The 26,378-nt window shown below is 50.5% G+C and overlaps 5 protein-coding genes across 5 annotated transcripts; 3 read left to right on the top strand and 2 right to left on the bottom strand.

The window, feature by feature from the left end:
- Positions 1–17: 17 nt before the first annotated feature.
- On the bottom strand, positions 18–4,811 carry PpBr36_05421 (uncharacterized protein; the record flags this gene model as incomplete). The annotated part of the gene is made up of 6 exons (XM_029892577.1): positions 18–167; positions 289–439; positions 583–852; positions 1,823–3,633; positions 3,702–4,748; positions 4,803–4,811. The coding sequence occupies 6 exons, from the start codon at positions 4,809–4,811 to the stop codon at positions 18–20; spliced, it is 3,438 nt and encodes a 1,145-aa protein (XP_029750393.1).
- A 1,595-nt stretch (positions 4,812–6,406) lies between these two features.
- PpBr36_05420 (uncharacterized protein) lies at positions 6,407–7,783 on the top strand (the record flags this gene model as incomplete). Its single annotated transcript, XM_029892576.1, has 1 exon — positions 6,407–7,783. The coding sequence occupies one exon, from the start codon at positions 6,407–6,409 to the stop codon at positions 7,781–7,783; it is 1,377 nt and encodes a 458-aa protein (XP_029750394.1).
- A 3,952-nt stretch (positions 7,784–11,735) lies between these two features.
- On the bottom strand, positions 11,736–13,387 carry PpBr36_05419 (uncharacterized protein; the record flags this gene model as incomplete). The annotated part of the gene is made up of 2 exons (XM_029892575.1): positions 11,736–13,070; positions 13,163–13,387. The coding sequence occupies 2 exons, from the start codon at positions 13,385–13,387 to the stop codon at positions 11,736–11,738; spliced, it is 1,560 nt and encodes a 519-aa protein (XP_029749626.1).
- A 1,729-nt stretch (positions 13,388–15,116) lies between these two features.
- On the top strand, positions 15,117–15,925 carry PpBr36_05418 (uncharacterized protein; the record flags this gene model as incomplete). The annotated part of the gene is made up of 3 exons (XM_029892574.1): positions 15,117–15,469; positions 15,560–15,803; positions 15,884–15,925. The coding sequence occupies 3 exons, from the start codon at positions 15,117–15,119 to the stop codon at positions 15,923–15,925; spliced, it is 639 nt and encodes a 212-aa protein (XP_029749625.1).
- A 6,261-nt stretch (positions 15,926–22,186) lies between these two features.
- Positions 22,187–24,327, top strand: PpBr36_05417 (uncharacterized protein; the record flags this gene model as incomplete). The annotated part of the gene is made up of 3 exons (XM_029892573.1): positions 22,187–22,750; positions 22,878–23,103; positions 23,180–24,327. 3 exons carry the CDS (start codon positions 22,187–22,189, stop codon positions 24,325–24,327), a joined length of 1,938 nt encoding a protein of 645 aa, XP_029749618.1.
- Between the last annotated feature and the right edge of the window lie 2,051 nt (positions 24,328–26,378).

Below are 26,378 nucleotides of genomic sequence, written 5' to 3'. Positions count from 1 at the left end.
CCTCGGTTCCGTCCCCTTCACTCCTCGGCCTCGCCGGCAAGGGCGTTCCTCTTGGCCGCCTGCCTCTCCAACTTCCTCTCGCGGGCAGCCTTGGTCTTCGCACGCTTGGCGTCCATCTCGTCCTTGAGCAGCCTCTCGCGCTGCTTCTCAGCCTTGGCACGGTGGATCTATACAGAGGGTCATGTTAGCATCGGAGTCATGGTCCAGGTGGTGCATTGGCGCCCAGTTTTTTCCTGCTTTTCTCGTAGTTTGTAGACCCAAAACGAAAAAAAAAAAAGGGACACATACGTGCTCAACAAGCGCACGCTTGTGCTTGAAGGTGTTACCCTTGGCGGAGTGGTAAAGCTCGTGGTAAAGGTGCTTGTCGATCTTGCCGCTAGCGCGGTACTTGACGAGCAACCGACGGAGAACCCGCTGGCGGCGCATCCAGACGACTTGACTGTGAAGCGGATAGCAATGTCAGCCGATTATTCCATTCTTGCTCACCCAGAGCAACCATGGCCAAGTCTGATGGTCCTTGGAGGCTTGATTCGACAGAAATCCATCCTCCCATCTCCTCCCTCTAGGGTTGGTACAACGTACGTCGGCATACGGGCATCTGCGGTACCCTTGCGCTTTCCGAAACCACGGTGCCGGCCGATCCGTCGGGCGAGGTTAAGCTCCCGAGCGCGTGCTCTTGAGTGCATGGTGACTGGCTTCTTGATGATGAGGCCATCCTGGACAAGCTTGCGGATGGTCTGGCGGGAGTTGGCGTTGCTGATCTCGGACACCTCGTTGGGGTCCAGCCAGATCTTGTTCTTGCCACAGTCCAGAACGGACGCGGCAAGGCGCTTCTGAGTCGTCAGGTTGACCCTACATGGCAAGAAAAAACAAGCAGCCGTTAGTCCCTTGATGCAAAACTTTTTCCTGTGGTCTTGTTGATGATGGCGTCGCTTGTGGTGGTGCAGAAACCGCTGGTCGGATGAGCGGGGGCGTGTGTAAAAATCGGCATCGACTCTTTTGTGGCGGTTTCTTGCTCGTCTCTCCGGTCGCTCGTCGACCGTTCAACAGTCCCTCTCCGTCCTCCGTCTCCTCTTCGTGGTCGTGTGGGAAGCAATCAATCGCGAGGATATTCACTCACATCTTGAATACTTTGCTGGGTGGATGGCCGCTGCCGGGGTTGTCGTCGGGATGGGTGATTGAAGTGTAAAAAAAAGTCACCTTTCGTCGATTGAGGGAAGACACACTCTCTCAATGTTGCAGGTTGTGGGCATTCGAAACCCCCCAAAAACCCGCTAGCCCCAATCGGGAGGAGGGCTATTGACTAAGCGGTGGTGGGGTACTCGCGCACGTGATATGGAATCTACTTTCCTTGTCCCCGAATAGGAGATAGAAGTGTGGTTGTCGATCGACAGATTGCATCAAGTCGTCATCAATTTTGTGTTTGCCTAGACAAGTAGATGATGCGCATGCTGCGTATCTCAAAGGGGAGGGACAGGTCGAAGTTATCTTTAATTCCATTATCTTCTAAACCATATTGATGTGTTATGGTGCTAAATTTCTTAGTCAAATGCCGAAGTCAATTTGTGCAACAAGAGTCTTTTGTAGCCAGTCTAGTCTCTATCTGCTAGAAGCAAAATTACAGCTTTTTCAATCCATGATTGAAGGCTAGAAGGCCGCATGTTCATATTTGCATTAAGTCTACACAAGAAAGAAATAATTCGGGTATTTGTCGCTTCAGTCGTGTCAATTCGTTCACGCCCAGTGAGTGGCCCTGTATCGCCATTATTACCGACCGTCCCAGCCCATAAATCTCCACAACGCACTTTAATCTTCAAAGAACCTGAGAACCTCTCGAATCTCACCCATCCCCATGGCGCCCTTGGGATAACAGATAAAGACCGCCTCTCCAACAACGCCGAATTTTTCCCTGAACTCCTTCTTCCGTGCCAGGCCGGCTCCCTTCACGAACGCATCGTACGCCCTGGTCAGAATCTTTGTCTTAGCCCCGCCGATATGTGCGACGGGGACCAGCTTTTCCGAGGCGTCCACCCCAAAGGTAGCAGGACTGCCCGAAATTGACATGAGCGCAAGGTCCACCAGCGCCTCGATCGTACCGTTGGGTGCAGATGGCATGTCGAGCGCCCACTTGACCTGCCACCCATACCGGGGCGCTAGGCGATGCAGCACAACGAGGCCCAGCACCCGGCCATCACGCTCCGCCGCGAAATAGCGCCGATGGTCCGCGTCCACCCAAGGTCGAATCTCTGTGAGGTGGACTTGCTTCTTGCCTTCGCGCGCCCGATGCCACTCCTCGATGGCTTTGTTTGCACGCTGCTTGAAGTTTTCATCCTTTTCAGGTCGCACCTCGTGGAGCCGAATACCCTCCCTTTGCACCCTGCGTGCGCTCCTTTGCGCTCCAGGCCGGCTTAGTCCACGGCGAGCCTGATCATCTGCGGGGATGCGTTGCTCCTCGCTGCAGGTCATCGTACGCCAGTTGTGCGGCTCATTGGCTAGGATGCGTTGGACTTCTTCAGATACGAGCAGCCAGATCGGTTTGCATTTCAGGGTGTTCTTCACGAAGTCTAGATAAGCGCCGATGATCTCTGCATATTGTGACGGATCGCACAGTGGGTTGCCCGTCATAATGACGAGGTCCTTGCTCTGTCGGACGTAGCCAACTGCTGCGCCGGTCAGCGAGTGCCTCCAGATCTGGAACCTATCGTCGAGCCATGACGTGTTGGTAGCGTCGCCATAGTTTGCGATAAGCTTCTCCAACGGCGGATATTCGGTCTCGGCGCTAGCCTTGGGGCTCGTCTCCGAACATTCCGTGCCGGGGTTGGTTTCATTAGTGGTCGCGGTGCCATGCAAACCCTCCTTGGTGTCTGGTTGTGAGAACACCTGTGCCGACTTGCGCCTTCTGGTGCTAGCCTCCGGATGAGGGAGCCCCGGCGGGCGGTAGGGCAAACTTTTGGGATCGCGGTGAAACGGCGCGGCATTTCGCACATCGCCCAGCTTCAGCATAAAAGTTATGATGCGCTCGAGACCAAGGCCAGCGCCTCCGTGTGGGGGAGCTCCAGACTCGAAGGCGGCAAGATATTCCTCCATACCGTCCCCAGTGATTCCAGAGTCAGTCATGCTCTGCCGCAGCTCCTCGTACTTGTGGATTCGCTGTCCACCTGTGCAAATTTCTTGGCCGCGAACAAAGATATCAAACGAGTTGGTCCATTTTGGATCGTGGTCATCCTTGTGGGTGTAAAAGGGCCGGGCGACGGCGGGAAACTTGTCCAAGATGAAGTAATCGGTTTTGTACTTTTCCTTGACAAGTTCACCCAATCTGCTCTCGTCCCTTGTCGAGAGGTCATTTTCTTCAATGTCCTGGTTCCCATCCTCCCTCAGCATCTGCAGCGCTTCGGGAAATGTGAGGATGGGAGTTTCTTCCAACCAGACAAGGTCTTCACTTGGCCAACGCTCTCTGATGGCCTTGAGCTCTTCCATCCGGTGGACGGCGGCGAAGATGTTTTTGAGTACACGGTCAACCACGCGAATGATCTCATGGTGGCTTTTGTCTATGCATATCTCAATGTCTAATCCGGTATATTCTGTCAGGTGCCGGTGAGTGTTGGAATTCTCGGCACGGAAGACAGGCCCGACCTATTCGGTGTGTCAGCGATACGATACGTCTTGGTAGGTTTTGCGGGGGCGTATAGGGGTTCTCATACCTCGTACACACGCTTGAAGTCGGCCGAGATAGCCATCTGCTTGGAGAGTTGCGGACTCTGTGCAAGGTAGGCACTGCGACCAAAATAATTAACCTTGAATACCTCGGCGCCACTCTCGGTAGCTCCCGCCATGATCTTGGGCGTCTGTATCTCGACAAAACCTTGCTGGTCGAGCGTCCAGCGGAAAGTGCGCGTGACAGCTGCGCGAACGCGGAACAGAGCTTGGTTTGCCGGGTGGCGCAGGTCAAGGACGCGGTTGGTCAGTCGGGGGTGCAGCGACTCGGGTGGTTGATAGTTGCTAAAGGGGAGGTTCTTGGCTGGCGCAACCAGGTGGATCGTGTCGATGAGGACCTCGAGGTCCGGGTGGGTGGCTGATCTGACTGGCTCCTTGGGACATTGTAGATGTCCGGTGATCTGTACGATGCTCTCGGGATGCAGCCGCTGCACCCACTTGACCATCTCGGGAGGGCCTTGAAGGACTCCCTGAATGGAGTGAGTCTGGTCCCGGAGCAGGAGGAAGTCAAGGGCCTTGGAGATGTCGCGCTGGTGATGTATCCGAGCGCGGAATGTTACCTCGGATCCGACAGGCAGCGTCACGAGTTGGGCGATGGGTGTCAGTTCCCTGAAGACGACATCTTCGCCGAAGCGAGCACGAGTGGCTTCATCCAGATGCTCGCGAGCCTTCATGTCCTCGCTCCGGCGCCTTGCGTCGATGAGTTCCTGTTCCTGCAAGCGGCGCTCGAGCTTGTCGGCCTCCTTCCGTGCCTTCCTCTCCAAGCTGTCACTGCGGTGGGAATCATCATCACTGGAGCGATGACCTTGTGACTTGCGCCTGGGCGAGGTTTGCGAACTCGTCGTTGAGTGGCCTGCGACTGGGGATTGAACTGGGGTTGAGGTTCGAGAGGTAGCCTTCCGAATCGGCCCAGTGATGAGTTCGGTCAAGCTATGATTGTGAACCATCTTGGTTGGCCCAGCCTTGGAAGAGACAAGAATATGAGAGAAGAGGCCACTGGAATTGTTGGACTTGTTTTCTGCAGCTTTTTGCGTCTGTTGTTATGTCTGTACAAAGTAGAGTACAAAATAGAGGTGAGTGTGATTTACGTGCAGCATTCTAGCATAGTGTCATTCTAGGTTGTCTTGGTGGAGACGACGTGTGAGGATAGAAAAGCTAGAAGCTCTGCCTGCAGCCTGCCAAGAGATGGTGGGCCATGTCCGCTCAAATACGCAGTGCTAAGGTAGCCAGCTTGCCAGGTCTAAAGAGGTACAACAAATGGAACGAGTAAAGGCCGAAGCAAGCAAGGCCAGCGAATGACGACCCGGTATTTCCGTCATACCTCCCAGTTCTCTCTCCTCATGCGCAATTGACAGCTCCGGCATAAGCGGTTCGAGGAAGAGGAGACTTGGCGTATTCGTGCAGATCCAACTGCACGTGCTGGGTCGAAATGGGAGAAGATTCTGGCTAACACACATCACTAGATGAAGCCGCGGCGGGACCGGCCTGTGCCGACCTGTCGTGATATAGTGGTACAGTACCAAAGAGGGAGAAGAAGAAGCACCTCCCCGGATGATCGATGCATAGTTTGGGTTGGTTGGCAAGGGTCGGGCTGGGTTGGGTTGTGCTACCCCGGCCGGCCTTGGCCAGTTGCACGATGTGGTCCAGGGATCCTACGATGAGGAAGGAATGACGCAAATGAGGCATGTGGTTCTCGTTTTTGGAGGTACATCGAGATCGATGGGGCTTTGGGTTGGGGCCCCAGCGTTGGTAGGCAGGTATTCAAAACTACTGCAAACCAATACAGACAATGAATGCTGTGCTGGCTGCATTTGTGAGATGGCCTAGATTGTTCACGGAAAGCGGCTCTGGCGGTGGACGTCCTAGGTGAGATGGTTGCATCATTTGGGGTTGTAAAGTGTCGAGCTAGGGAGGTTTGAATCATCATCACTTGTGGTGATTGGAAGAAACGTGAGGAAATTTACGCGTCAAGGTTCCTTTAGGGTCTTGGGGCTGGACGGGTACCGCAAGTACTATGTATGCTACAGTACTTACGTAATGAATGCGGGTGGGGTCATTTCTTTCTTGGCCTTGGTTTGACGTGCGTACCGTGTAGTCAGACAGTGTCCGCAGCCAGTCTTGGGTCATCACTTGGCAGCACCAGCCAATTGCAATCGTCTTCAGCCCCCAGACAGATTCTTCTGGATCCAGAAGGATGGAGCAAGCTATTTTATTCTTGCCGTTGCATTTGGGCTGGTCTCTACTAGTATGACGTTGAACACCACTGCCACGCTTTCAACGTTGCAACCAAGCCCAAGCGGCATCACGGCAACTGCTCGAAGCGGTATTTGGTCCTAATTACCTACCCTCCCCTGTCAGCTGGAGGTCTTCGCACATTTTCAAAGGTCTGATCAGGTATGACCGTGACCCAGTGTTACAAAATATCTCTCTCTGCCTTAGCTACAGGAGTCGTTCAATCATGTCGGACTACGGATAGAACACCGCCTCTGCCGTTTATCCGATCTTAGCGACGAAATAATGACTTGTCTGTCGTAGCTACCCGACCTGCCGGTAGTTCTACCAGCCTACTGACTAGAATTAGACTGAACGTGTTGATTTCAGTGTGGTGACAACTTCATTTCCTAGTGTACCAGGGGTTACGTTGGTTCTTTCTTTTTTTTTTTTTTTTTTTTTCCTTTTTAGTAACACCTAAATGAGTTCAACTTCGCCCGCCACCGCTACCAGTCAACCAAAGGATGGTGACAAAGCCGACGAATATGTGAATCCTTTGGACCAAAGTCCTCGATGGGCCCTGGCCACGAGGGCATATGCAATACGATCTGGTGCTAGCCTGGGCTTTGGTATTTCACATGCTTGGGCTCCACCGGAGCTGGCGCCCGTCAAAGTGATATGGCTCGATGCTCTCTTGGGCGACTGGAAGGCAAAGCAGGCCATTCGCGTCGACATCTGGGAGCCTCCTTCCATGTCGCCAAGCACGGTCAATCCAGAATTTTCATCCACCTCGCAGCCTCCGGCTTCAGATTCGCTTGCGCTAGCAGCAGCTCCAAATGTTGTCGCCAAGACCCCAACGGACGAAGTAGAAGATAATGCCAGCATCAAATCAGGGTGCAGCAACGCATCATCAAGGAGCAGCACGGGGAGCAACAAATCCAAGTTGAGCGGTCCTAGGAGGCCTAGGTTTCAGAAAATAGCCAGTAGCCTAAGCTCCAGGAGCTCAAAGTCACTGGCCAGCATCCGTTCCCGACTATCGAGGAGTAACACTGCCTCTGGATTATCCTTGGACTCTATCACTAGGCGCCCCGCCGTCATCAACTTCCACGGCGGCGGCTTCGTGGTCGGTGAAGGCACGGACGACTCACGGTGGTGCGCAGCCGTTGCCAAATCCCTGAATGCCGTCGTCTTTTCTGTGAGCTACCGCCTGGCTCCGGGGTATCCATTTCCCAACCCCGTAGAAGATTGCGCTTCGGCCATAGTCCAGATCTGCTCTCAGGATATGGCGTCTCAGTACGCCATCGATACCTCCCGCGTCATTCTCTCGGGCTTCTCAGCCGGCGGCAACCTCGCCCTCGCCAGCTGGGCCGCCCTCCAAGACCCCGCCCGCTGGGGTTACGACTCGGTTTTACCTACGCCGCCGCTGGAGATGGCCGGCATGGCTCTCTTTTATCCCTTGCTGGACTGGACCATCACCCGAGACATAAAGCGGCAGAGCTGCGACCGTCCGGACCTCACGCTCCCCAAAGGACTGACGGATTTGTTTGACGCTTCCTACATCTACCCACCCATACAGAGTAACAAACGTGACGACCCGCGCCTGTCCCCAGGTCTCATGCCGGATGGAATGCTTCAGCAGCTCCCACCCGTGCACCTTTGCCTTTGCGAGTACGACATGCTTCTCGCCGAGGGCCTGACGTTCACAGAGAGGCTTAGGAGCCATGGAAGGACTGTTGAGACTCGTGTCGTCAAGGGCGAGAGGCATGGGTGGGACAAGCCACCGCTATGGGCGCCCAAGGAGAACGCGGCGGTTGAGTACGAGGCTGCGATTAGGTCGTTGAAGACTTGGTTGGGTTGAGAGTAGCTGACCGGATTGTTCTGCGACCTATCGAACGTATATATATATATATATATATATGCCTGTACATGTGTATACGTCGAGCTGCTCGAGCATTCTATGGATCTGTAAATCCTTTTGTACTGAGGGAGGAGGGAGAGATGGAATCTGGTGGTGGGGTCGATCTACATGTTTGGTGCGGTCTCTAAATTGCTATTTAGCCTTGATCACTTATGTTTCCATTACGGCTGTTTTTAATACCTGTTTGTACTAAGTAAAGTTAAGATAGGCGAAACTATGGTTAACCTTTTTCGTTTCCTCCCAACCAATTATCTAGTCATGTTTATGCATCTTTTTTTCGATCCCAGCGGAGGAACCGCTGCTCCGCCCCGCTCATGAGCAAACCCCATGACGAACTCGCTTGTTATTCTCTAGGGTTTTGACCAAAGTCAGTCTCGGAAGATGGAAGGGGTCCTATAGCGAAACTCAATCACGGCAAAATGTCGCTCGTGCGCGCGGTAGAGTCTGAGAAGCTTGCTTTGGGAGCCAAGGATGGCGTCGCCATGTTCTCTAGTTTACCATGGGGGCAGGGAACCAGTACGGACAATTTTCGTCCAGGGATCCAGGGACGTAGGGCATCCAACTTTCAACACTCGATGAATCGGCGGGCCACCGAAGAAATAATCTGTCCATCGGGAGGGTTCTACATTGAAAGTCCGATGTGATCTGATCAACCAAACTGCATTTTTTTTTCTTCGATTTTCATCCCAAAGGATGTTCCTCCAACCGCAGCATACAGATAGCTTGGTTCCGCCTGAAGTTATGGCTTCCCGGCTTCATCTGACGGAGCGGCATGGCCATTAAAACGAGTTGAGTCAACCATCTTCCCAGCCAGGCCAGCCTTTCGGAGGAAGTTTGAATTGTGCGATCGATTTCCTTTTGTCCAGTATGTGAGATGCCGTCCTCCTAAGCTTAAGTGCGGATTACGGACGAAACACAAAGTGGCTCAACGGATTGAGGTGAGAGTATATCCGAGTTGCTTTAATCCGGTGCGGGTAATATTAGATAAAGAACTTTGATATTCATATAAACGAGGCCGACGACTCGGGGACGTGTGACACTTCCGTCGTGCTAATAATCAGTGAGGGAATGCTGTGCCGGGGGTAATCTACCGTCCCGTCTGCCGGCATAAGCAGCGTCTGTGGATGCCGCTTGCTAACCAGCCGATTAACGAGGTTCTTTTACTCCAAGTGCGGAAACAGGGCCAGGAAGTAATACCTTCATCGAAGGTCTCCTCAATCTATAATGGAAATAAATCCGCCGTTCAAAAGTACCCAGGCAACCTGCCAACTCCCTCGGGGAATGCAAAAATATCAGGCTTAAACAGAACGAGGTCGCGGGGTTTTTTTTCCGGCGTACAAAGTTTGCCTTTTTTTTAAACTCAAGTTTTTCCTAGCAATGCAGGGGATCTTGCATCATAGACTTCAACGGCGAAGCTTGTTTTTCTAGCAGGACAAGCTCACGCTCTTCTGCTCTCCACCATTTGAGAGTTTCGAGCGTTGCAGTGTTCTTATGGTTAAATCAAACAGGGGATTGTGCTATAGAGTATGGGGTGCTTAACGTAAACTGGGTGCGGCTTGAACTGAACCGATATCGTCACCCTAGTGCCGTCCTTCAGAAGATGATCCCTGTTGGATCGGTCGTCTTGGGTAGTCCATGGTTTATATATTATATATATATATATATATATGTAGTCTTTGTGAGATGGTCCGAGAATCTGATTTCTGAACTAGTCCTGCTGTCGGCCCAGCCCGTAAATATAGTGTGGATGCACGCCTCAGACGATGAATGGATCTAAGACGTAATCTTTACACCACGCCTTCAGCTTTTTTGGAGCGAACTTCCTGCCTCGATCTGTACACGGGACCTGTAGACGAATGCCCGTTTGCAACTCGATCCTGGTGATAAAGTACTGAGTATAGATCTGCCCTGCCGTACTTACCCGATTTTGGCTGCTATCTCGTTAACCTCGTTTACTGCTTTGGCGGCTACTTGCATACTGTTTACGTAAAACAAAATATGGCACCGGTTTCGTCTTGAATGTCTTATTGCGTCATCAACAGACAACACGATATCTTGGTGGCAGAATTGGTCGGCCGCTGCCTGATGATAGAGTACGCCAATCTTGGTATGCCCTCTGCCTCTGTGTATCGCCTCGAGATACCAACTCACGGTAGGTTACAACCTCCAGAAAGGTGGCCAAAACACACGTGGCATAACTGACCGGCCTCTCAGCCGCGTGCAAGCTCCGACGGGTCCAAAATCTTCTTTATATAAAAGCTCAACTCGTCGAGGTTACGTTCTGAACCATAGCGGCGACCCAGTTGGTTGGCCTCGACCTATCCGATCCGTGCATGGCTGGGATCCGTACTTCACGTCAGCCTGCCGAGTCAAGTAGGGACTGCGTTCCATAATCTTTGCGCCTTTTCGTTCTCCATCGACTTCTCTTCGGAAAGGGTGACCGAAGGATTGATGGCAAGGGGTACGATTTCGAATGCGGAGTGCACAGTACCGACAGCAGCATGCAATAAGGCTAATGGGAGGTGGAAACGTGGATCTGTTGTTCCTCAACGCATGAGCTTCGCCGAAGATTATCGACCCGAATCTGAGATTTCAACCCTTTGTTTGCAGCGAAATGTTAGTGGTATCATGCCGGGTCTAGGGCTTTGGCATATTGCCATCTGCTCGTTTGATGTTTCGAGGTATACTAGTGCTGAACAGACTGCAAGCTGTTACTAGTCGTCAACATCAAATCCTCATTGTCCTCCAGTTTGAGGCCCCCATTTGCGCCGGAATGTTAATAGCATCGTGCTCCAACCGCTCTGCATCAGCCTAGTCTCCGACATTTCTCGTACCGGCAGGTGCACTGGTTATATATTGCGCGAGTTACGCTGCGACGGCCTCGTCGGATACATCCTCACGGTCGACTTTTTTTCAGGCGTTCGATGCCCATGGACTCGGAAACACCCGAGCCGTCCCGGTACCCGCATACAGCGTGGAGGGCAAGCCGCCTGTCTTGAAGGGTCTAGTTAACATGTGCTAAGAATGCAGGGGCAACTTGATTAATATATACCGATCATTTCATATAAGCTGTCGAAGAGTACATCTTGTTGAGGACATCTCGCTTGATAGTGATGAACGAAGGAGCGAGACCCCAACGTGTGGAGAAGAGCCCAACTTTATAAGGCTCACCCGATGATAATCCCAATCATTCCTGCAAGATTGCTCAGTTGTTTGTTGGCAGGTTAGCATGATGCGGATATGAATTACTTATTAAGATGCACTGCGGTATGATTTTACCATTCATGGATGTGCCTCACCAAAAGTATAACACTTGTCCAGCATCGGTTCAAGACGAAAAATCAAAGTGGTTTGTCAGGGACCAAGCTGAGTGGTTGTACAACCACTGACCATGGTTCCTGGCGATAGTCTAACATTAGATTTAGTTTGTCCCAATAATGCACTCGTAGCATCTCGAGCCCATCAAAGTCGCGGCCGAACGTCACAACGTGACATTCAAAAACACAGAACGTACAGAAAAGAAACACAAACAACGCTGTAATCAAGTTTTGTTGGACATGTACTCATATTAACGTCCCTTCCCCCAACCAAGACAAAGCAAAGTAAAGCCAGGTCTATCCTCCTCGTCGTAAAAAAGTTTATCAGACAGCCAGTGAGTAAACAACATCTAAACAAGTCAAAAACGCAACCTTCAATGCAACCAGCAAATGCCTCTTGAGCGTGGTCTAAGGTCTACGCAGTAACTGCGATGTACTCATGCCACACAGAACAAAGGAAATGAAAGCAATAAAGGCCACCCAAACTCCCCGGTGTGACATGGTCACCATCCGATGCAACAAAAAAAAAAAAAGAATGAAAATTCTCAAGCCATGTAAATCATGGGAAAGAAAGCTCAGTACGCCCCGCAACCATCCTGTGCATGCTTAAAGGCCGTGGAGAAGAACTCCTGCATAGCAATGTAGTGGAAGACGATACCGCCCAGCACAGCCAAGTGCCAGAGGTTGTGGCTGCCGCCAAAGTAGTCGAAGCATCCTGGGTACCACCTCTCGGGGATCTTGCTGGCGTAGATGAGCGCACCAAAGACATAAACAGCGATACTCTCGGCGATTGGCGTGTAGAACTCATAGACGTACTCGGCACCGCGGGTGAGGCTCAGCTGAAGTATGGGCAAGAAGCCCGTGGCTCCGAGGGAGACGTAGAAGGCCACCCGGGCCCAGGCCATGTCTGCACCGTTGAAGCGCGGGTGCCATGGCAGGATGACGCCACCGACGCCAAGAATGGCCGTCAAGCTCATGTAAATCCAACGGCTCATCGGATCGCAGTAAAAGGCCGTATACTCGGTTGTCATGATGCTCGCAGCGATCAGCATCGAGATACCAGTGTAGTCAACGCAGGCCAACGAGCTAATAAGGTGTGCGTCTGCGATCGAATTCATTGTGTGCCAAATCGTGCTGCACACGAGACACTGGCATGCCGCAAAGAAGAAGACAGCTGCGATGAACACGTCCGTCTTGGTGCTGAGTGAAAAGTTGGGTGACGTCGGGTAAAAATAGAAGGCCACGGCCAGGACGAGGACAAGCCCCAGGGCATGTGACCAAATGTTGACAAGTTCGTTGGAGATGCCAAACATGCCCGACTTGATACAAGCCAGCTTTGTCTCACTGAAGCGATACCCCTTCAGGATGTGCGGGTTGGTCCGCCACGGCATGGGAAGATCCTCGTATCGGATCAGACCATGTTTGCTGGCCCTGGCAACCGCCCTTTGGATGTGGTCCTCCAACGACTCGGCTGCCCACTTGGCCGCCGCAAATCCCTCATCCACAACCTCCCTCGCACGCCCGATACCCTCATCAACAACTCTTCGACCCTCGCCCATGAAAGCACCAGCGGCATCAGCAGCATTGGCCAGACTGCGCTCCCGGAACTTGGAAGCGTGTTCCTCAAAATCCGAAAGCATCGTATCCAGTAGGTCTATGCCAACACAGGCTTTTTCATGCAGCGAGTCGGCCGCCGCAAGAGCATCCTGATATCTAGCCTCCAACGTCTCGACCATGATATGTACCCTGCGGCGACCGGCGCCGATGACTTCCTCCGAGACGTGAGAGCAGCCTGTCCGCACAGCCTGCAGCGTGTTGTAGGCCCTTGCGATACTCGCATCGAGGCTGATCTCGCCGTAGCTCTCGAGGAAATCTAAGCGCCTTTCGAGTTCCGTCAAAAATAAATCAACCTGAACATGGGAGGAGCGCCACAAATTAGTATCTTGTCTAGTTGGGGGCTGTAAATTTTTTTTTTTCTTTCAGGGGCAAAAAGTATACGCACCTTGAGGAGAATGTGCTCCTCGCCGTCCATGATGTGGTTGACGATGGACTTGCGCCTCTGGGGAAAATACGACGAATGGCGCCGGCGTCTCCGAGGGAGAGCATCATCGCTGCCCTCCCTACCGGATGCTTGTGCTGAGGAATAGTCATCTTCGTTGATGTCGGCCGGAGAAGGCGAACCGCAGTTGAGTTGAGAGGTGCATAGTTCGCTCGGGGATAGGGCCATGGCGGGCGGTTGGAAGGCAGGCTAGCTAGCGTAGTTGCAGAAAAACGGTTCGGGTGGATGCCGTGTATCTTTAATGTTTATTTGGGCTGTAGACGAGAAAAAAGCCCCGCGCTGTCCGTTTTCAAAATTTAGGACGAGGCGGCAAGCATAGACGGGATAATATGCACAAGAAATTTGAATGAGTGACTTGAACACAATGATAGAAAAAAAAATCCAAACAACCCACGGGCTGGGTATGAAAGGGGGAATTGGATGGATGAGGCGTAGAAAAATCGCTTGTGGTCCTTTCACCCGAGGATGCAACTGATCAAAATCTCGGGATTCCAATGCGAATCGGGCAGTCAGGCCCACGGAGGTGGATAAGGTTGGGGTGCAGAGCGGTGGGAACTCGCTTGGCTTGCAGCCAGAAGCGCCAGTTAACTCAACAAAGGGTCGAGCGGCGAGAGCGATAATTGGTCGGATTGTTCGGTGTGGGGTCTACGCCGGACGAACCCCTCAGACCAAGACTGGGCCCTGAAAATGGCTGATGATGGAATGACAAGTCGGAGAGGCGACGGAGATATGTGCGCTGCAGGCAAAAGGTTGGCAGCATTGGAGACTGAGCACGTACTTGTACTGTCCGAGGAACGTCAAGTCTTAGTAGACAGGCAGATCATCCCGAGTTATCGTTCATCCACTAGGAAAATAAGTCTCCTCACGCAGCAATCCAATCAATTCGGAACGGCGCAGCAAGTAAAAAGGTCAAACATGACCCGTGAAGCAAAGCAAGTCAGACATTGGTCAATGTTTGTACCTAAATAGAGCGACAGCCAGAGCGACTGTCAATGCGATGTACTGGTCTGCGACTGTGCTGAGCATGTTTTGTATGCGAGCTCGTCCAGGACGATAGCTGCCACAATAATAGCGTTGGAGAAGAATCAAGCTAGTACCTTGCGAAATGAGCCACTAAGAAAAAAAAGCCGATATGGGCTGTGTTAGCGTTGTGACGGTAGCTATCTTTACTTTTCCTTCCAACACGACCAGCAAGGCGTTTCAGGAGATTGTTGCGCCTTAGTAACCTGACGAGTGAATAGGTGGTACAAGACCCGAATTAACCCAAGATGAAGGCAACCGAGTAAACATGATATTGAAGCCTACCAAGGAAGGTTGCATCGTCTGGCCCATAATTTACAGCGTATGCATTGTCAGACTTGACTCATGTTTTCAGTCGGAGATCTCGAGCATGCATAGTGCCTGCTCATACTCGTTGGGAAGACAACTACAGGAAACAGAAAGGTTTGGGTTTTGGAAGAATTTTATTACGCCAAGGCGATCTGTCAAGCCCAATCAACTCCTAATTCTTCCAGGTCTTTTCGGGTGGTCCGGGTGTGGCGACACTGACCAACGAGGTACCATGGTACAGACGGACGGTACTTGCAAGGCCCGTGCGCTTATCGTTTCTCTTATCGGAGGACACCCGTCTGGTCTCCAGCTGTAGAGACGCGCCCAACGCGCCTGGAGTAGCACACGCAAGGCTGAAGGAGCGGCAGAGGATCTCATTTGATACTTTTGGGGATGCACAGCACAGATCTTCGTCAACCAATAAACATCTGAAACTGCAGAATCAGAACCATCCCCGCCGAGCCGCACCAGCAAAAAGGCACGTCCTGCGTTGCTTCACCTCATCTTCCCAAACCTTCCCCTACGTAGGACACCGAAACAACCTACGAGCCCCGAGGCCGTGGCGGCGATGGACGACATAGTGACGGATCAGAACCTGCGCTCCGTCTTGCAGATCTCGCAGGACGCGCGCGACCAGGCCCTTGCCCTCGTCGATCTCATCGCCCAGCAGCAACAACAGCAAAACGGGGCCGACGACGATGGCGCCGCGCATGCCGCGCTGGCCAAGCTGCAAAAGCAGCTCATGACGAACCTGTCGCATCTGCGTGGCTTGCACCGCGCCGCCTTTATCGCGGCCCGTGACACGAAGGCGATGACGGCTGAGAAGCGGCAGGAGGTTGACACGCTTCACCTGCAGCTGCAAAACCTATATTACGAGCAGAGGCATCTCGAGGGGGAGATTGCGGCTTGCGAGGGCTACGAGTAAGCTCTAGGAAATTTTTACTGGTTTTTCGCACCGTGCTGGATGTAGAGGCGGCTGGGATGGCTAACTGTCCATCTTGAACGACTTAGTCACAAGTATCGCGAGCTCCCCCTCATACCAGTTGAGGAGTTTTTAGCATTGAAGCCAGAACTGGCAGACCGCGACGAGAACGAGCTCATGGTCGCGAGGATAGAGCATGAACGTTCCGAGCGGCAGGAGATGGAGAACCAGAGGCAGGACATGCTCAAGCGCAAGGCCACGCTTATAGCCGAGAACAAAAAAAGCAAGGAGAAACTGGCTAATTTGGACCAAGAACTGGAGAAGTTCATTGATGTAAGTCCTATCAAAGGTTTCTCGAAGTGTCAGCAGGTATTCATGGTGTATGCTGACTTTGACAATTGTTACTTGTCCAGGCTGCGAAACCCATCGAGAAGATCTTTGAAAATGTCAATTGATCTATCAAAGATGTGCATCTTACTGAATCAATCTCTGAGCTGGCACTCACGCACTTCGACTTTCCTACGTTGTGCGCCGGCAAGCGAGCGTGATACCTCGTTGCATGTACGAGCTTACGAGACCAGTGATACCCCGAAAAACGTGACTCCACCGAGGCTGTCCTGGCTGGATTCAATAGCGGATCAGGCTAGGGCACAAGGCTAAAATCCATCGCGGGGCCACTCTGCAGCCATGGAGCCTTGGAAGTATTGACGGTTCCGTACGCGAACCTAACCCATTCAACGGGCCATGAGAAAGACGTTGCGGTGAGATTTGACCAACATGAAAATGGCGGCGAGCGGTGACTGGGCGATATATCACGCATTGAAACCAACCAATCATTGACGCTCATGCAGGCACTCTTCCTGGCCTTGTGGGCTCGTGGAAATAGTTGTAGACGGTGCCCTTATCGGTTAGTTCTCTCCTAGCCGGCATAGTCCTTGCTTATAAGGTCGCAGTAGTACCGTGGCATGTGGCTGTACGGTGGTCAGCGACATGTTCTTCGCAGCAACAATTGCCGGAGATAGTCGGATTGTTCTGACCGTAGTTTACAGAACGGAGTCTTGTCAATACATACCTTTGTAACCATCAACTAACATACCAATTCCAGTACGCAATAGTGATTAGCAGGAGTGGGTCGGGTACTTTCTTGGCGTTGTATTCAAAGTTTTCAAATTCTACGTTGCTTGAACCAGTGATGATGTGGATGTCCCTCACCTGCCCGATGTATTGCCAGGCTTGCCAGTATTGGTACAGGATGGATGATCTGCCGGGCTCTGGGTTGCCAAGTAATTAGGAACCAGGGTCCGAAAGCAAGATGATGCAACTAATTTTTTTTTTCCCCTTCGTTCTTTTCGTTTCCCAGTCGTATCCAATTAGCAATTAGCGAACCCCACTTGTTTCTTGCATCGGGCTTTTGAAGATAATGACGACAAAGTGCTTCCAAGTATATGCTATTTTCTCTTCTGTGGACTTAGAGTTCATGTGACAAAAAGCCCTTTATCGTGCATGATTACTCGTCTGCGGGTAGATTTGGTAGATTTGGGGTGGCTCTGAAGCCTGCAAGTCTGGAATGGGGGCTAAAATGGGCAAGGTTGATAAGATCAAGCCTGGGGATTCGCTCATCTCCCGTCCATGATTCGGTTCGGATCCGACGGAGGCGCATGTTTGGGGGTTGTGGTTGGTGTATGGCTTTTGACAACAGATCAAGTAGGCAGTCTAAGGTAGTAATAGTCTCTCTCTATTCCCTCCTGTCAAGTCATGTTGCTCAACTGATACCTCCAAGTCTGCCATCACCTGATGGTCAATCAGGTTAGTGGATGGAACCCTCCAGCCACCCCCGCAACGAGCCAGCAACTAATTAGCCAGTGTGATACGTAGAAAGGAACCGTAGTCTGGAACCCGATAATCACAAAAAACATAAATGCAAAAAGAAGGAACTTGACCAGCCACAAGTCGCAAATTCGTTGGTGGGAAACCGTGGAATAGAATTGAAGGACGCCAGTCCGCCAGGTGGCGGTCTGCAAAAGGTGCACAGCCCACTTTCTTGGCGACGTTGTCGTGCGGTGACTGCGCAAAATGTAAGCTTGCATGCATGCTGTGCCGTTGAACACGACTTTAGTGGTGATCTTTTGCATGCGACAAAGGGAGCGCCTTTATAATTTTTTTAATGTTTGATTTTGTTCAATATAGGTGTAGTGAAAAAGTCCTGTGTCCATCAAAAAAATCCCATCAGCCTTGCGCAAATTCGGAGGGAACCTATTTGTCAAGCCGGTTTACGCGGATGATTGATTGACAAGGGGTTCAATTGGGTCTAATAATCGAGTTGTGTGAGGGATGGATAACTTCGCGTCCTAGGACGCGAATAATCTTTCCAAGTGATCCCACTAACCGTAGTACAAAATGTACTTTCACAGGAAGATGTACCCCTGTCCATCACCTTCCGTCCGTCCCGCGCACATGGGGCCAGGCAAAAACGGTGAAACAGAAAAAGATTGTGTGGGTACAGACACACACTTCAACGGTAAATCGCATAAGATCAAAACTTTTTCCTCGGGACGGGAAGGGGAATGAATGGAAAGTGGAATTTCCAGAGGTGAGTACACCAAGTACCTTGGAGTGGATCTCGCTGCCAGCGTACCGGCTACGAGTATGACGCAGCCAATTTCGGGGATCTGGCATGCCCATGGGTACCAAGTACATGAGCATGACAAGGTTCTGAGAAACATTAGACCGCTCAGGCCAGAACCCAGAACAGACAAGGAACAGAAAAAAGAAAAAAGTTAATAAGAAAAAAATTACCGCGGCCTCAAATTATTAGTGCACCCAATCGGCTTCCTCATCCTGGGGTTTCGGTTGCCATTCTGGCGGGACTCCAAAATGAACAGGCGTTCAACTAGGACATGTTTGTGCTAGTCTTTGTAATCTCAGGTTGTAAGCTTAAGTGGAGAGGTTTGATGAGTAGGTTTGTTTTGTGAAGCCTTTTTCCCTTTCCACCCTGATCCGCTCGGGCAGTTCGAAATGAGCTGTCAGGCTTATGGCGGCTATACCTTCAGCTTGTCTGCCTGCAATTTGTTTGCCTCAGGGTACATGCAATTGGGCCCAGTCTGAATAGATAACTTGAACAAGACGACAATACCGTAGTAACAACAATCATTATGCAGCCATTGATTGTTGTTTTTCTTTACTTTCGGCTCTTGGAAGCAATCGGGGCAGCAGGGGCTCATATGAGCACGGATCCATTCCATACTTTGTACGATTTCTTTTTTTTTTTTTTTTTTTTTTTTTTTCCTTTTTAGTCTCTTTTCAATTCTGCCCATACTGTACCTAGTAAGCCTGACTGTTTTCTTGGCAGGGCGGGTCAAAGTTGAAAAGGAAATTTTTCAATGGAGACAAAAATCAATTCGCAATAAGAAGACAGATATGAAAAGAAAAGAAACAAAGACAACAATAACAGGGGATCCGGCCTGTCGGGCTCTCGCTCGTTTGCACAAAATGGTGCGGCACAGCGCTTCGTTACCCGGGATCCCATCACAATTTCCCTTGAACCCGCTCAGAAATCCACAACCATTTCTCGAGTCGAGATTTGATGTTTTCATTGGGTGGGAGCAACCGCCTTGCTAGCTGCTGATCAATCCATCACAAGTTCCGTGCCGGCAGCCCCGGAAGCTCCGGAGACGTCGGCGACAAATCCCCCCTAATATATACAAGGTGTGCGAGGTTTTACTATGTTATGTTGGCTAGGGGTTTTCTGGTTACAGGCAGGTTTGTCCGGTAGTTAAAGGAACTTGCAGCACCCGGGGTGGATGCCAGAGTCAAGAGGGTCTACCGGAACCTGTATGCATGTTCCTGAAGGTGGGAAGCTTTTCATGCAGCCTCGGCGTCGTCATGGGCTAAGCCACATCCTGTGTAGAAGAGCTCAAGTCATGACAGCTCCAGCCACTGGTGAGTCTATGCATGTGGGCGTTGGCAGAAATTTCTGCAACACAACGTAGAAGGAAACCATGGGATTTTAGTTCCTTGCAAAGTTGAACGTGAACGTGAAAGCCGGTTAGCGCTGTAGTCACTACGGTGAACAGCGAAGTGGCCACCGATGCTGTGTAATAAGTGGCTGTTCGGGAACATAGTACAAGCCGCCGTTGAAGGACCATTGCGCATGCCTCACTCTGACTGGACGAAAAATGGAGCAGTGAAGGTGTGGAGGAAGACCAAGAGGAGCCCGACTGGATCGACTGACGTGGTATGGATGGCTGATTGATTGACTGATTGCTCGGAGGGATCCTAGACGAAAACGGTTGATCTCGATGTGATGGGTGACAGGAAAAACGGAAAACATCTCAAACAGCGGTAGCCCCATGCATATGGATCCACTCTGGTCACTCTGCTAAATTGATTTGGTCGGGCAGTCCATGCCACTGCTATTTGTGTGCTGCACGTAGAGTACAGTAAGGTTGAAAACCGATGAGGCCAAACATATGCTTCCTTGGTTTCTACCATTTGAAGTTTGGGGAATCTCTCCGAAAGGGGGTTGAAACATGGCGGGCGTGCTTGTACGCTTGTTCATGATGGACTGGGAGGCATTGCAAGCAAGAAGTAAACACTAACTAACTACTTTGCATTAGCAGCCCAACCGCAACGGACAAGTCCGGGGCATCTGCCATCCCTTGTGCTGATCTGATTGCTCGAGCGTCTGCGACAAGTGGTCACGAATTGACTGCGTGACCAGCCTGATGCCGTGGGACTAGAGCAAGCCCGACAAGTCGAATATACCTAGGACCAAGAGGAAGATAGGAAAGTGCGTGCGCAAGGCCGTGGGACCAGCCTCTTACAGATACAAGATAGCCGATGCACCAGCAAGACCAGGTTCGTGGGCAATCAGTCAGACAGCTGTATGTCTGGCATTGACCGTGCTGTACACACACATCCTCTTCCCGTTGTGGGTTTAATTTGCTTGCCTGCCTGCTGGCTTGTAGGAGACAAAAAAAAAGGAACTGTTGTACCGAGTAGAGTGGTCGGACATAAGGTCCAATATCGGTATCGTCCAATTCCCCGACGCCCGACTGAATCAATCTCGTTGATTTTTCAGTGGTTCCAGCTACGGTACACAGTATCTTTCGCCTTAGGTAAGGCTCTTTGGAAAAACACACACACAGTAACAACAGTAAGCGCGGCAGGGGCACTCGTACCCGGATTGCAATTCGCGTTTACCATGCCACAATCTTATCCAGATTTTGACTTTGGAACATGAAGCAAGCCAAGGAATTCGAGAAGCCGAAGTTAATGAGATCGGCCGTTCAAGAAAAGGATTCCTTCCCAAGGGTACTGTAAATAACAACAACCAAGAGATTAAAATAGTTACCACCCTCAACAGCATGTATGTATAACCGCCCGCTGCACGTTACCTGGCATCTTCCTTCTGATGGGTTCGCAGAGATTCCAAAGTCAGAAAATAGAGCTGAGCTGATTTGCAACCAAGTACCTAACAACGGACGTAACGGTGGGATTGACCTAAACTGTAACCCCAGTCATTAGTCTCTTACCGTATCGGCTCAAAATTGTGGTCGACAAGGCAAAAAAAAAAAAAATAAGAACCAGGTCCCCACCTTTGGCCTGGTACAACAGCAGGCCCCATTTGAACTACAGTGGGTCCCAGCAACGCTCCAGCCCCAAAATCATTTTGAATAGCACACCCCTGGTCGGTCAGCCCACTGCACTGCACTGCTGGATGTCCACGCACAGCGTCGCTTCATTTCGATGCTTGGTTGGCCCCTACCTCTGTACCTAGCGTTGCCTGTGGCCGCCTCACCCGTTCAGTGGTCGCACCCCCTTTTCTTTTTTGTACCGCCTACGCCCCCTGGTCGCTGCTCGCTCTCGCAGGCAACCCGCCCCCCAAAGGCAAGGAAAAAGGAAAGGAGCACGTCCCTTTTTTCTCTTCCCACACCTTTCCGCCTGTCCACCTTACCACGAACAGTTTGGTCGTCTCCATCAAATCGCCCGTTTCCATTACACGACTTGTGAATACAGGCCCCAACACTGGCACTAAAATTTCTCGTCCTCATTTCCTAAGCCTCCAGTTTTCCTTTTTCTTTTTTTTACCCTTTACTCCCTCGTCGCCCAATCTCTCCTTCCGGACCTTAATACCTTTCCCCCCTCTCTTCCGTCTTGGTTTGTGTGAACCGACGACGTAGCGCAGCTGAACGATTTGCCGAACGAGTCGTCGTGGTTACTTGCGACTCGACTCACCGTCCTCTGCCTGCCTTCCTTCACTGCTTCGCCAACCCCGACCAAGTCAAAAAGGCTCCAGGCGTTGCGTCCGTTGCGTCACGAAGCACGATCTGCAGTAGCAACAGCTTGTAGCAAGCTTTCCTCCTGTTGCTCCGCCTACCTGCAGACCCAAACAAAACCAATTCAACCCGAGCAACTCTTGCACGACGAGCTCTCCCGCTTCGTCCGTCAGTCAGCCACCAAATTAATAATACGCTTTCTGTGGACGTCGGCCCGCCTTGGACTTTTTGGGCGTCTCCCATCCAACCCTCCGTCTACTCACCTAGACAGACTTACCTGCCTGTACTCCCCAGTACCCGCGGCCGACCTCGATACAGACTTTGGTGTCTGCCCATCGACTTGCAGGAGCTTCTCGAGCTCTTCACAGTCGTCATCGGTTCGCGTTTTGCCAGCAGTTTATTCGCCATCCAATTCATACGGCATAGGAGACGGACACCATGTCAATCTTTGCTTGGTGCTCACGGCGCTCCGGCGTTTTGGCCTTGACTGCTTTGATATCATTGTCATACTTTGTTATCTCAAGAGAGGCCATCGCTGCCCGGTTAGGCTACACTTATACACAACAGGATAGCGCTGCAGCACCCAAGTATGCCAATGGCGCTGGCTACTGGACTTTGGTCTACGCATACTACTGCCTTCTGATCCACGTTCTCGTCTTCTGCTTCTCCATTCGAATCAACTACTCGCTATGGGATATTACCCGCGGTGTTGCCAGAGTTGCCCACAACAAGTCGCTCAAGGACTTCAAGTTCTCCCACCGCCGCCGTGGCTCATCCACCTCGCTCTCCAGCTCCGAGACTCTCACCTCATCCCGCGCCTCTTCGACATCGTGCAGCGAGGCCGGTGATCTCGACATGTCGGACTATACCGTCGATGCTGACGTTGCAACCAGCCATGTCCTCCACGCCATTATTATCCCCAACTACAAGGAAGAGACAGACACCCTAAGGGAGACCCTGGAAGTTCTTGCTAGCCACCCGCAAGCCCGCGACACCTACGATGTAAGTAAAAATTGACTGTTTTCGGCCAAACAATGGCACAGCCACTCGATTTAGCCTTTGATTGGTTGGTGCTTTGGCATGTTTTGGATGCCGTGTCTCTAGCTTGTACTAATTCGTCGGATTTTAGGTATACCTCGGAATGGAGCAGCGCGAGTCGAACGCAGAGCTTAAGGCGATGGGTCTCATCCAAGAATTCATCAAAAAGTTCCGGTCCATTGACTTCACTCTCCACCCCTCTGACATTCCTGGCGAGGCCGCTGGCAAGGGAAGCAACGCCGCCTGGGCTGCTCGCAAGCTTAGCGAAAGGTATCCTCTGGCTCAGCGCAAGGATGTTCTGGTCACTGGAATTGATGGTACGTATCTTACACCGTTCCTCAAGTACTAGTAAAACGTCTAGTTAGTTTGCTAACTCTACTTTCTGCTTAATAGCCGACAGCCACCTTTCGTCCAACTATTTTGCGCTAGCTACTAGCATGCACTTGGCTAACCCCGAGACGGCTACCACCACCTTGTACACCGCCCCCATCATTTTCGACCGGAATGCGCACGCCGTCCCCGCCATCGTCCGTGTTGCCGATGTTTTTTGGTCTGCTGGTGGCATCTCTGGTCTCTACACGGGCTCCACAATCGCTCCCCCGACATCTGTCTACACGGTTCCCCTCGAGTTGGTTGACCGTGTTGGCGGCTGGGACTGTGACAGCGAGGCCATTGGTGAAGACCTTCACATGTACCTCAAGTGTTTCTTCGCCCTCAATGGCCACCTCACCACCAAGGTTATCATGGCCCCCGTAAGCCAGACAAATGTTACCGGCGGCGGCCAGGGTCAAGGCATCAAGGGGCTTATCAAGGACATCCAGGCCCGCTACAAGCAAGCTCAGAGGCACATGTGGGGTGCTCTGGACACTGGATACACCCTTCGCAAGTGCGTCGAGCTTTGGCGTGAGAGGAAGTACTTGGCACGCGCTTTCAAGCCTCTGCATCAATCTCTGGAGTCGCCTGATAGCTATGTTCCTCATGAGCTTGACCAGCTGAACCCTGAGCAGCCTATTGAGGCTGGCATCTTCTCTGATGTCACCCACGACACTCTTGAGAAGCCCGACTGGGAGCGTACCTTCTATCTCCTCACCCGTATATTTGAGGCTCATATGCTTCCTGTCCACGCCACGATCCTGATTGTCTCGTCGACCATCTACCTCTGGGCCACTGAGGGTGCACCTGACTACCACGGCATTAGCTGGATCTTCACCGTCTGCAACGTTCTCCGCACTGCCGGTTTCATGGGAACTGCTCTGTACCTTTTCCTGTACGAGAACTTCCACAGGACATGCGTGGACGCGCGTGAGAAGGAGATGATCGAGGCTGGACTTGCCAAGGGCATGAACTTCTCGAGGAGGAACATCAAGACCAACTTCGTCGACTATGTCATGGTGCCTTTGGTGGCGCCGCTATTCGGATCGATTCCTTGCGCCTGGGCACAGATCTGCCACATTTGGACCGTGGATCTGGTTTATACCGTCAGCAAGAAGGTGACTAGGCAAAGAGCCAAGTCGATCACTCTTGCTGCCACCAAGGTATAGATTAACCTGGGGTTGTTCCAGCTACCTACCTAATAACTTTCATTCTCATTTGTTATCGCTCGTTATATCCGAAGAAACCCCATTTCAGCTCTTTGAACAATCCTCAGCCAAACAAACCCTCAATTCCCAGGGTCCATTCTGTTTTGGATCGTACCGGCGACCTGGTCCCATCGACTCGCCCCCCCTCGTCGTTTTAACTTTATACTCTTCTTCTGCAACCCTCTTTGACGACAACCGATTTATTTCACGACGTTTATTTCGACTACAAATATTTGCATCATCGACAAGAGGGGGACGGGAACATGAGCGACACATTCGGAAAGGCGCCGAGCGAGGAAACTACATTGTGTAAATAGAGGGATATGATGTTGATATGCATGGCAAGGCATCGGTTTTTTATCACCCGGCATTAGAATCTTGGTGGGCAAGGGAAAGGGAGGGAACTACAAATGGTCGGCCAAGCCGTACCTTTGGGTTTGTATTGTTCTTGTTTGGTTTTCTTTTTCATGGGTTCTTATCTGGAACACTTGGGGTTATCGACGGAGTTGTCGGAACAACATACGCGGCTTTTTTTTCTATGCGGGCTGGGATTTTTTTCGCTACTTTGTTACTTGTTTGCTTTTTCAGATGATATCCTCTCGCAACATTCGCTTACAAAAGAAGACGGGGAGTTGAGGGCAGTCAAGGGCAAGCCGCGGCTCTTGTAGGGGAGCGCGATTGGTTGTGGCGGTTGGGAAGGGCGACGATGTCGTCCTCAGGGGTTGGTGTAGGAATGGGCCCGAGACGGTAGCAGGTTGTTTGGGGATTCGAACCTAGGAGCGACGATGGATGGGTTAGAACGTTGGATTGGCCTACCTTACCCTAGCGCCTAGGAATCTCCGCATCGCCGCTACTGGCCTGGTGGCCAGCCAGCCCCGATAATATTTAATCAGTTGTATCTACCATTTCAGTGGATTGGATCGGGCGGGCGTATGTGATGTTGGGTTTGAAGAGTGGCAAAAACGTGCCTAGCTTAATGGATGATGAGGGTCTGAGACTAAGAATAGAGAAGACCAGTTGAACAACAACAATGTTCCAGATGATTGATGAATGAATTGCCACCTAAGGACATGTCTGATATCTGCAGTCAGTCCATGGTATCGTATTGGCAGCAGACTTGACCATTTCTTTTCAGTCTTGGTCTTTTTGCAGTATTGTGAGAACTGCCTTGTAGAAGCAAACGCGTATCACATGCATTGTTGTTCAACACGACTGTTTAGAACCAACCATACCCAAACAAGCAAGATTTTGAGATGAACCACTGCTGCTGAGTCCTCACTCCCAACCAACAGCCCAAGGTCAACAAACCATGGGCAATTTCAGGGCGAGGCCTCTTGCCTCCTTGTCTAAAACCCCGAGTTTGTCCAAGCTCGCGGAGGCAAATGGCGGGGTGATTTCCAGACCATTTCTAGCCTGCTCTCTTGTGCAAAAGCTAGAGTGCCTTAGTGTGGAAGGTTATCAAGTACCTTGGGCACCCTGCATGAGGAAAGTACCTCGAGATTTTGCCTCTTTTGGTGAGACGACGGCGTGGTTCTTTTTTTTTTTTTTTTTTTTTTTTTTTTTTTTTTTTTTTTTTTTTTTTTTTTTTTTTTTTTTTTTTTTTTTTTTTTTTTTTTTTTTTTTTTTTTTTTTTTTTTTTTTTTTTTTTTTTTTTTTTTTTTTTTTTTTTTTTTTTTTTTTTTTTTTTTTTTTTTTTTTTTTTTTTTTTTTTTTTTTTTTTTTTTTTTTTTTTTTTTTTTTTTTTTTTTTTTTTTTTTTTTTTTTTTTTTTTTTTTTTTTTTTTTTTTTTTTTTTTTTTTTTTTTTTTTTTTTTTTTTTTTTTTTTTTTTTTTTTTTTTTTTTTTTTTTTTTTTTTTTTTTTTTTTTTTTTTTTTTTTTTTTTTTTTTTTTTTTTTTTTTTTTTTTTTTTTTTTTTTTTTTTTTTTTTTTTTTTTTTTTTTTTTTTTTTTTTTTTTTTTTTTTTTTTTTTTTTTTTTTTTTTTTTTTTTTTTTTTTTTTTTTTTTTTTTTTTT

This window comes from Pyricularia pennisetigena, chromosome 6 (assembly GCF_004337985.1).
Source record: "Pyricularia pennisetigena strain Br36 chromosome 6, whole genome shotgun sequence".
Classification (NCBI taxonomy): Eukaryota; Fungi; Ascomycota; class Sordariomycetes; order Magnaporthales; family Pyriculariaceae; genus Pyricularia; species Pyricularia pennisetigena.
The sequence above is the reverse complement of the archived record's forward strand: the minus strand, read 5'-3'. Positions and strand labels throughout refer to the sequence as shown.